The following is a 10,279-nucleotide window of genomic DNA, read 5'->3' as shown; positions in this document are numbered from 1 at the left end:
GGCTGCGGCAGGCCCGGGCTAGGGGAGAAGCATCTCTCCATTCTGCGGCACTTAAGAGGCTGCTGTGTGGCCATGCAGCTTAGAGGGAACTTAGCTGGGCACTCCTCCTGCAGGGAGCAGACACAGACCATCCTGCTCTGAGCGTGTGCCCTTAGGGGGGAGATCTGGTTGGCGTGTAAGAGCTGTGAGGCTGGCACATGCTCAGTGCAGACAGAATCTTACCAGCATTTAGCTGCAAAACTCTTCAAGTCCCTTCTACTGAGCACGTGCGAGCTGTTTGACAGCTTATAGTGGTGGCAGATTCGGGTGGATTTTTTTTTTATAGGGGTGGGAAAAGCCGGGTCCAGACATGAGGGTGACCCACCCCCACCAAATTTCAAGTCCCTGCTCCACAGCCTGCAGGTATTACACCATCTTGGTGAAACTTTTACCTGGCTCAAAAATGAGGAAGCCCTTGGAGTTGAAACTCTCAAAAATAAATCAAGTCCCTCAAGCTGAGGCTGCCCCCCACCATGAGTGCTGACAGGCTGAACAGTTAGCATGGCAAAGTTAAACCATAGAGACAAGGGCTTCCTGGATCAATCTAGTAGCATGGGTACTGCTGGTACACACTTTCTGGCAGGAATTTTATTTGATGCACGGTGGGGCGTAGATGGTACTCTAATACAAACAGCAGTGGCCTTCTGGGCGCAAGGCGGCTCGCTGACAATCCCTTCCCCAGTGGCAGCTCAGAGGGCGGCTGTGCCAATTAAGGCTTTGCCTGGAAATTGCTAGGCCAGGCAGAGCCAGAGCATCACTGTCAGGTCAGGACTGGCTGCTGCTGGCTCCTGACCGGTGAGCCGGATGCCGGCCAGCGCTCACCCCATCCAAACTGCGGCAAGGCCGAGGTAGAAATCCTCCCCGCCGTGGCTTTTCTGATGGGCGGCCAGGTGCGCCCTCTCCTGGAAGCCTTTCCCGCACAGGGGGCACTTGTAGGGCTGCTGGCCCGCGTGGACGCTCTGGTGGTTCCTGAGGTCTGAGCTGCGGCCAAAGCCGATGCCGCACTGTGGGCAGTGGAAGGGCCGGTCACCGGTGTGACTCCGCCGGTGGAGGATGAGGTCGGGGTGCTGGGCAAAGCCCTTCCCACAATCGGAGCAGTGGTAAGGGGCGTCTCCGAGGTGACTGCCCTGGTGGGCCAGGAGGTGGGAGCGCTGGCTGAAGCTTTCCCCGCACTTGAAGCAGGTGTGCCGTTTCTCCTCCATGTGGCTGTACTGGTGCATTTCCAGCTGGCTGGGCCACTTGAAGCCCTGGCCGCAGTCAGGGCACTTGTAGCGATCGTCTTGCAGGTGGGTGCGCTGGTGGTTGACCAGGACGGAGCGCTTGCGGAAGCGCCGCCCGCACTTGGGGCACTGGTGGGGCCACTCCCCCATGTGGCTCTTGCGGTGGGCGGCCAAGTCGCAGCGGCGCAGGAACCCCTCCCCGCAGTCAGGGCAGGGGAAGGGGATCTCCCCGGTGTGGGAGCGCCGGTGGACAGACAGGTCGCAGCGCCGCAGAAAGCCCTGCCAGCAGTCGGGGCAGGGGAAGGGTTTCTCCAGGGCGTGCAGCCGCTGGTGGCGCAGGAGGTGAACGCTGTCAACGAAGATCTTCCCACACTCGGGGCACGGCTGCTGCTGCTGCTGCTCCGGCTGGAGGCTCAGCAGGACCTGGACGTATCTGTGGCCCATGCTGCCTCCCCCGGGGGAAGTGGGCTGGGCTCCCTCCTGCCCTTCCAACCCACGCCAGCTCGCACATACGTCCTCCTGCTCATGACCCCCTTCGCATTTCATTGATAACGTCAGGTGTGGCTCCCGCTGCGTTGCCATCCAGGAAGTGTTCCCTTTGGATTTCGCGGACGGTGTCCTGCGCGGCTCCACTTGCTGGGGACCCTGGTCCTGAGCATTTTCACAGGCTAGACCCTCACCTGCTGGGACAGAGAAAGAATTCAGACAGGAAACCTCAGAGAAGGGAATGTGTAGGGGGAAAACAAACCACAGTAACAGCTGGGGAGATGGAAAAAATAATTAAGATCCTGCCCAAACTTTTCCCCAGAGGACAGAGAGGAGGGGACCAATTCTGCCTCCACCCCATCTGAAGACTTAAGGGCAAAGGAAGCTACTGCCAGCTGTCAGGAAGGGGTGGGCACAGAGGCGCTGACTTTCTAATTGGCGGGGTAGCAGGTTGCACCATGCCAGGCCTCGCCCCCTTCCCTGAGCCCGCCCCGTCCTTGCTCCTCCCCCCCAATGCCTCCTGCCTGCCCTGAACAGCTGAGGGGAGGAGCTGATTGGCAGGGCCTGCCAGTGGGTGCTTAGCACCCATGGAGTTCAGCGCCTATGTATGGGCACTCAGGCGAAGGAAGCTACTGCCAGGTGTCAGTCAGGAATGGGTGGGAAGCCATGCTGATGGTTGCCATGACAGCTGAGGATAACCCTGCTCTGGGAGGGAGGAGGTGGAACCCGGCTGAGGGGAGCTCAGCAGGCCAGCTGTTTCCTTTCCTTACTGATGGTATGTGTCAGTAGAGCAGGTTCCTCACCTGCACAGGTGCTCTGTGGGCTCATCTTCTCCTCAGAGCCATGCAGATCGGGGACCCATGGCTCACCCTCCCCTTTCAACGGGGAAATCACAAAAGGCTTGGAAACTGGAAATCCTGCGCAAGGGAAAGAGAGTGAGTGAAATGAGGGGAATTCGTGGAATATTTCTTACAAACAGCGTTCCGTGATTTTTAATCCCAGTTCATTTTAAAGCAGTAAAATCCCAAGGCCAGCTCCCCAGCTGCTCAAAATCTCCACACATTCTGCTACAGGTGGAAACCTCTCTGCTGGAAACACAGAGAGCCAGATACTCATCAGCAAAGCGGTTCCTGTAGTGTATGGAAACCAACTTCATGTCCTAGAAAGTGGAAAGTCCACCTTGGATCGACTTCTTACTGACGGAGAGGGGCCCGGCGATAATCACTGGGACCAGTGGGATTCAGCGCAGTAAGGGATGGGAAGGAATTGGGGATATCATCCAATGCAGCAGTTCAAGGGTGTTATGGGTCAGCAAAGCACATTTTGTGGAATGAAGCAATCAATGAGCTTGTGAAATCAGGAACCAAATCCGCACAATCCCTTCCCCAGAGGACAGAGACAATGAGTCCCATCCTGCCTTCACACCCATCTGAACACTCAAGGGCAAGGGAGGACAGTTGGGTATGAGCTACTGTCAGGGTGGGTTGGAAGCCTGGAGTGACATCTGCCATGAGGGTCTGACTTGTACTGGGGACAATCGTGACCTGTGTGGGATGAGGCAGAACTGGGGGAGCACACGAGGCATTTGGAGGATTCCCAGCTGTTCCTTTCATTGGCTGGTGGGGTGTGTTAGTTTAATCAATTCCTCACCTATGCAGGCACTGCTCAGGCTCCCCCTTTCTTCAGAGCCCTGGGGATCTGAGACCCACGGCTCTTCCCCTTGCTCCAGCCGGGAGATCATGTCAGGTTTGGGAATGAGAAATCCTGCTGAGAGGGGAAGAACATGGTGGGATGCGGGTGAATGAATGGTTTGTGGAATGTTTGTTACAAAGAAAGTTCCATGACATAGCCTGGCCCCTCCCCTGTGCTGTGGGGACGTGGCATCAGAAGATGGACATGGGAGACCCTTCGGAAGAGCCGGACATGAGAAGATGTTCCATCTGCACACAGCAGGTGACCCAGGCACAGCACTAATATCAAACCACTTAGGCCAGATACTGAGCTGTAGCGGGGAATGAAACTTTCAACACAAAAGACTTCTTTTCAGAAAATGAGATTTGGTTGAAAATTATTTCATTTGCAAAACAGTTTAGCTTTCAATTCCATTTTTAGAAAATATTTTGAATTGATAAGTCTTTTTTGGGAGGAAGAACAGAAATAAAAAAAAAAATCTTCAGTTTAGAAATTGTGTGGAATTGCCATCTTCTGCCAGAGTTCTACTTTCTCCCACCTGTCCTTTTCCACCCAAACAATGGGGGAGGTAAGTCGAAGAGTGAGAGTAATAAATAGTGAAGTGTTACTCTGAAGGGTTAAGCACTGAACCTGATATTTGTGGAGAGAAACGTCTAATATCCAAGGGAACAAGGAATCCCTTACCCAGCGAGGTCACGCTCTCGTAATTCTCCTGCATGACGTCCCTGTAGAGGAGTCTCTGACCGGGGTCCAGCACAGCCCACTCCTCCTCCGTGAAATACACAGCCACCTCCTCGAAGGTCACCGCCCCCTGAAACAACCACAGTCCCCACTCAGGACCTGTTCCCCAGCCACAATCTCACCTGCCCCAGACTGTTCTAGTTTCCCGTGTACTTTCAGTAAGGCTTATAATACCCATAATCCGCAGGTTGCAATCTCATCCCTACTGCTCCCAAGTGCTGCTCAATGGCGCACTCACTGCTAGGTCTAACATCTCCCCACGCATCATTTGGGCCTCTGGCTGTTTCCTCTGCTCATAGGCGCTGAATTTTATTTTTCCCAGTGAGTGCTCCGCCCAAGGCCCCTCACTCTGCCTCTTCCTGCCCCCTCCCACAACTGCCCCACCTGCCCTTTGCTCGCTCCTCTCAGTCCCCTTCCCCAAAGCCCCCTGCCCGCTGCTGCTGGCTCCTCTCCATCCTCGGCAGCCAACCCCGGCCTGCCCAACAGCTGTGGCTGGTGGGTGCTGAGAACCCCCTATTTTTTTCCATGGGTGCTTAAGTGCTGGAGCACCCACAGAGTTGGCGTCTATGCTTCTGCTACCTAATGCACCTTCAGTGTCCCAGGATGAGGGTCACTCGTTAGTATGTGAAACTGAGGTGGTTCTCACTGAGTTCACAGGGACCAACCCAGCAAATCTATGGAAGCTCCTTAGCTGGAATTCCTCCAATGCAGGCTCCAACGGTGCGAGATGGAGCCCTCCTGCTCTTTATTCTCACCCAACCAAATGAAACCTGAACCTTCAGCATCTGACTCAGTCCACAAGGTTAATTTCTCTCTTTGGTTCCTTCCATTCCCTCGGGGACCATGTCACCCTGTCGTGCTGTTTTATGCATGTTTTGCTAGTTTATTTTTAAGAATCTTGCCATCCCCTCTCCCCCCAAGCTCTGCCTGAAATATAACAATGAACAGCCACGTTCTTTGCTTTACAGCAATGACTCTCAACCTTTGCAGATGACTGTGCCCCTTTCAGGAGTCTGATTTGTCCTGTGTATTCCCACGTTTCACCTCACTTAAAAACAACTTGCTTACAAAATCAGACACAAAAATACAAAAGCGTCACAACCACTATTATGGATAAATTGCTGACATTCTCATTTTTACCATCTAATTATAAAATAAATCAATTACAATATTTATATTCCACTTACATTTCAGTGTATAGTTTATGATGCTCTGTACACACAGGTCATTGTTGATATCAAATCTTAGTTTGTACTGACTTTGCTAGTGCTTTTTATGTAGCCTGATGTAAAACTATGCAAATATTAGATGAGTTGATGTACCCCCTAGAAGACCTCTGTGTATCCTCAGGGGTACGTGTACTTCTGGTTGAGAAGCACTGCTTTACAGTAGCTTGAGACTCGAGCAGCGGAGTTCAGATCTAGATCTGAAGAACTGAACTTGCCCAAAGGGAAACAGATTTAGAAAACCCAGCATGTTTCCTTTTAAAGACAACTGGTTCAGTAACTATTATACAGAAGGTTTGAAGAGGGTAAGTCTATTTGGTGAAAAAAAAAATCAAAAGAAATGGAAATGTTTCATTTTCTGTGACATTTTCCTTTTTAACCTTTTTCTGGGGGGTTGGGTTTTTTTGAAAAAAAAGTTCTGTTTCCTTTCTGTGGGAAAATCCCCACTTTTCTGTCAGTTTTAAAAGCTCTTTCCTCCGCTGGAAAAAAGATCAAGGTAATAAAAAGGCGAGGTGTGTGGGGGGAGAAGGCTTCTCAGTGAAACTAAACCAAAATTTTCTTAAACAAAAAAAGGACCAAAATGAAAAACAATATTCACAAATGTTTCTGTCTGTCAAAAAAAGGCATTTCACATTGGAAAAAGACCCAACGCCCTGACACAAAATCTTCCACCAGCTTTCCCCAGGTTATTTGCTCATTTCACACTACAACAAAACTGGAAATACGAGACAAATTGAAGTGAGGGCAATAAACCATCACTTGAAACCTTTAAACCTGGCATGGGCCACTGTCGGAAGACAGGATACTGGACTAGATGGACCTTTGGTCTGACCCAGAGAGGCCGCTCCTGTGTTCCAGAGCAGACATCTCTTTGTAAAAGATGAGCTCTAGTTGAATCACTAGCTGCTGGGTTCTATGAAGCTCTCCTGGGGTGGGATTCTCTAGTCTGGGTTATTCAGGGGATAAGACTAGAGGATGATCCTAATGGTTCCTTCTGGCCTTAAAATACAGGAGTCTATCTTTGGCGTGCTGCTCATGCCAATGTTTTTCCAGCAAGCACCTTCACTCTGTGCTCCATACTGCCCCTGACTGTAGGAAGGCACTGCCTGTGAAACTCCACCGTCGCCATCATCTCCCCATTACGCTGTTCTATGCAACTGTTGCCTCATTTTAAGACTTTGAGTATTTTGCGGCAGGAGCTGTCTCTTGGTTCTAGGTTTTCACCCTATCCAGCGCAATACGGCAGGAGTCCCTAGGGACTTCAGCAATTCACAAAGTGAATAATAACTATAGCACTGCTGCTGACAACGTGCATGCACTTGCCACGACCCCTCACACAGGGCACACAGTGAGACTTACTGGGCTAGGATATTGCTGGCCCAGCCCAGGTCTCAGATGGGATGTTTCCATACGAAGACCCTTCCTCTCATCTGTGGGACCTTGTTCAGCAGGGATCGTTGGGAGAGGAGGCCAGGAGGGAGAGGTGGGGCCCTGCATGGCCTCACTTCTTCCCCTAAGGCCCCATCTCCCAGCCAGGCCAGCAGCTGGAGATCAGCCGGGGAGCCCTGGCAGCTCTGAGGAGCTGCAGACCCTCCACCTGCCCGGGGTGGGGAAGCTCAAGAGCAGGCCCATGTCCCCACCCAGGGAAGGTGCAGGGCCCACAGTTCCCCACAGCTGCACACATGGCTCTTACCCCAACCCAGTTCCAGTTGGGGCCTTAGAGCCGCAGCCTGGCCATGGTAAGAGCCGTGCAGGCAGTTGTGAGGGGCTGCAGACCCTCCACCTGCCCTGGGCTCCAGCAGCCAGCCTGGCTGGGGAGCAGGGCCTCGGGGGGAAGAAGAAGGGCAGGGGTGGGCCCATGGCAAAAAGTGGATGGGCGATGGCTCACCGGTTCCCCCCTATTCCAGCACCCCTGCCCCACAACATCATATCGGGGGGAGGGGGGGAAGGAGGGGATGACATTTTATCCTTTGATTTCCCATCAGATCTGTCTCTCCCATCATCCTTTCTCAGCCTCACGTCTGGCTCCACTCCCTCACAATTTCCCCACCTCGCGCTGTATCAGCTACCTGAGCAGGCTGGGTCGACTCCCCTTGCCCCAGGCAGGCTTCAGCCAGCACAGCCGCCTCCTCGCAGCTGCGGGGCTTCCTTGCCGTCACCGAGGCCCGCACGTCTGCCCGCAGCGCCCCCAGGAACTGCTCCCGCACGACGACGTCCACAATCTGCTCCTTGGTGCGCTCCCCGGGCCGTAGCCAGAGCCGAGCAGCCCGGCTGAGCCGGGCTAGCATCTCCCAGGGAGCTTCTCCGGGCTGGGCAGCGCCTGAGCGGAACTGCAACCGATGGGCTTCCTCGCTGGCCTGCTCTGAAACGGCCGCCTTGCCCTTGGCACGGCCCCTGGTGGGGCCTGTCCCCATGGAGCCGCAGGTCTCAGATGCCTCCCAGGGGAACGAAGGAACCTCGTCCCTGTGAGGCAAGTCATGGGACGGCATCGTTTGCTCAAGGCCAGCAGTATCTGCCCCTTCTCGAGACCAGGGAGGTGTTTGCGCGGTCCTCAATGGAGAATCTTCCCTCTCCGAGCATCCCAGCCAGGACTGGAACGGCGTCCGCGGGGACAAGGGCCAGCCAGGGCTCTGCTCCTCAGCCTCGCTCTCCTCCTTCTTGGGATGCTGGACTGGGATCCCACAATGTCCTTCCCCCAGGGCACGGGGTTCACCCCACATCCCAGCCATGGCGATTGCCCATTGCGCCTGGTCCTGCTGGGAAAACGCTGGAGTTGAAAAACTTGGACCAGCTCCCCACCGAGTCTGTCACTGCAGCCGAGCTGATGGGGCTGTCGCCTTATCCAGTCTGGGAGGGTGGAGCAGGGGGCGTGGTAGCCTTCATAGCAAGACTCATAAGCATAGCTGACCCATGGAAAAAAAATAGTGGGTGCTCAGCATCCACTAGCTTTTTGGAGGCTGGGGGAGGGGCTTGCGCTAGGGCAGAGAGCAGCAGGCCCAGGCCTTGAGGAGTGGGCAGAGTGTGTGTGTGTGGGGGGCTCTTGGGTGGGGGCGGAGCCCGGGAGGAGCCCTCACTGGGAAAAATAAAAGTCAGCACCTATTCTTGGTCGGGGGGCGGGGTGGTGGAAGATGGGAATACCACGGCACCCCTGCTAGTTTTCTTCCCAGTGGGCCTGTTCCTATAAACCAGGCTCCAGATCACGCAAGTCCCAGCCACAGGTCTGTCACCCTCTGCTGCCCGCTCACCGCCATCTTCACCCCCCCTGTGTTTTCTGCCCATCTCCCTCCATACATTCCAGAAACCCCCCCTACCTGAGCTGGTTCCACAGCAGCCATTTCTCAACCAGGACGATATCCTGCAGCCTGTCAGGGCGAGAAGGGAGGTTTCAAAAGGGCCTTGGCACCATTTCACGCCCCTATTCCCTACAGACAGATGCCCTAGACATGGGGCAGTCAATACATGGATGGCTGGCCAGACCCGGCCTGCCAGATGCTTTTGAAGGGGACCCCAACATCTCTTTTATGTATTGATTATTATTGTTGCTATTTTTTATATGATTCTCTCTGGAGTCTGGACCTTGAGGAAGAAATTTGGACCCAGACAAAAAATAACGGACTCCCCCTGACTCTGTGCCCCATTTTATTACAACACAGACCGGGTCTCTCCCTCCAGGAGTCAGCGCATTTCTACCCACAGCCTGAACCAAACCCCAGAGAGGAGCAGAACCAAAGGAGCCGCTCGGGGGATCCCCCGACACTGTCCCCAGGGCGGCGCATCCCCCCAGCAGCGCGGGGACCAGGCAGAGGCAGGAACTGGCTTTTCCTCTCCCTGCTCCTCCCCTTCTCCCCAGGAAAGTCAATGTGCCCCGGGGTGCTGCAGGGAGTGGGGCTGGGCAGGGCTGGGAGCCGGGACCTCCCCCCCACTGATCGCTCCTGCTGCCCCTGCCAGACTCTGCCCCTGTCTCCCTCCCGCCCCTCCCCTCGGGCTGGGAGACTCGGTCCCTGGCCCGGCCCGACCCGTTCGCTCCCCGGAGCTGGCTCGGCTCCTGCAGGCGCTCAGGGGGGTAGAGCCGGGCCCGGGGTCTGGGCGGGCAGCAGCTCTGGGACTCGCAGACCCACCCCCCCGGGAGCAGAGCTGGGGCGAGGAGGGGCCGTTGGTGCAGAGTCACTTTCCTGCCCGGCCCCAGCCCTTCCCCGGGTCTCGCCGCTCACCTGCAGGCTTCGGCTCAGGGGCTGGTGCGGGCAGAGCGGGGTTAACGCAGGTCGCTCCGCTCACAATGGAGCTGGCAGCGGCTGCATCTGACCCAGGAAGCTCAACCCCCGGTCTGCTGAGCAGCGAGAGCAGAGCCCTAGGAGCTTCCCCTCCCTGAGCAATACCCAGAGCCCTCTGGTGGGGAAAAGCGAAGGGAACCTCCCCCCCTGCTCACCCCAGCAGTGCGGACAGAAACCTCCCGTGGGAGGGATCCGGCCAGAGACTCCTTTTCTCTTCCCTGAAAAGAGAAAGAAACTTCCAAAGCAAAGGAACCAGAATCAGAGCCCAAGCCAGCGTGTCTGACACCTTTTCCTAGCGCTCTGTGCTCAGAAAACATTCACCAGCAAACCTGCACTGAAGGCCTGGATTTACTCCAGATCAACTCCAGTATGAATGCCACCATTTTCCCCAGTAGGCACCCAGACACTATGGTGATGGACATCCCACGAGGTGATGGACATCCTATGGAAAAATAAACGAAAAACAGTATTGCAAGATTAAGCAATAGTGAACTACAGCCACTTTACTTCTGGGGGAGAGTAGCCCACACAGGGGTTTAATGTAGTACTTTATGTGAATTTATTGCCTTTCACATCTTTAGTCAATTCATAATACAGCTTGTCT

The 10,279-nt window shown here is 54.8% G+C and overlaps 1 protein-coding gene across 4 annotated transcripts; it reads right to left on the bottom strand.

Moving 5' to 3' along the window:
- Positions 1-610: 610 nt before the first annotated feature.
- On the bottom strand, positions 611-9,992 carry LOC115641009 (zinc finger protein 436-like). 4 transcript variants are annotated; one of them, XM_030544074.1, is made up of 7 exons: positions 9,831-9,992; positions 8,716-8,766; positions 7,474-8,157; positions 4,122-4,248; positions 3,396-3,512; positions 2,516-2,662; positions 611-1,942 (listed from the first exon to the last, which is right to left on the bottom strand). In XM_030544074.1, the coding sequence occupies exons 2-7, from the start codon at positions 8,737-8,739 to the stop codon at positions 858-860; spliced, it is 2,184 nt and encodes a 727-aa protein (XP_030399934.1). In that variant the 5' UTR covers positions 8,740-8,766; positions 9,831-9,992; the 3' UTR covers positions 611-857. The 4 variants fall into 4 exon arrangements, with proteins under 4 accessions (XP_030399934.1, XP_030399936.1, XP_030399937.1 ...); XM_030544076.1 differs by lacking the exon at positions 9,831-9,992 and adding an exon at positions 9,616-9,736 and having other exon boundaries at positions 2,549-2,662; positions 7,474-8,160; XM_030544077.1 differs by lacking the exon at positions 9,831-9,992 and adding an exon at positions 9,616-9,736 and having other exon boundaries at positions 611-1,939; positions 2,549-2,662; positions 7,474-8,160.
- Between the last annotated feature and the right edge of the window lie 287 nt (positions 9,993-10,279).

This window comes from Gopherus evgoodei, unplaced genomic scaffold (assembly GCF_007399415.2).
Source record: "Gopherus evgoodei ecotype Sinaloan lineage unplaced genomic scaffold, rGopEvg1_v1.p scaffold_33_arrow_ctg1, whole genome shotgun sequence".
Classification (NCBI taxonomy): Eukaryota; Metazoa; Chordata; order Testudines; family Testudinidae; genus Gopherus; species Gopherus evgoodei.
This window is presented reverse-complemented; position numbering and strand designations above follow the sequence as displayed.

Excerpts from the sequence above, each read along its gene's own strand:
- LOC115641009 (XM_030544074.1), bottom strand. The coding sequence starts at position 8,739 with ATGGCTGCTGTGGAACCAGCTCAG. Across the intron at positions 8,158-8,715 it reads CTGCTGTGGAACCAGCTCAG|GACCAGGCGCAATGGGCAAT; the intron begins GTAGGGGGGGTT and ends TTTTCCCAGCAG. Across the intron at positions 3,513-4,121 it reads CGAGAGCGTGACCTCGCTGG|CAGGATTTCTCATTCCCAAA; the intron begins GTAAGGGATTCC and ends TTCCCCTCTCAG.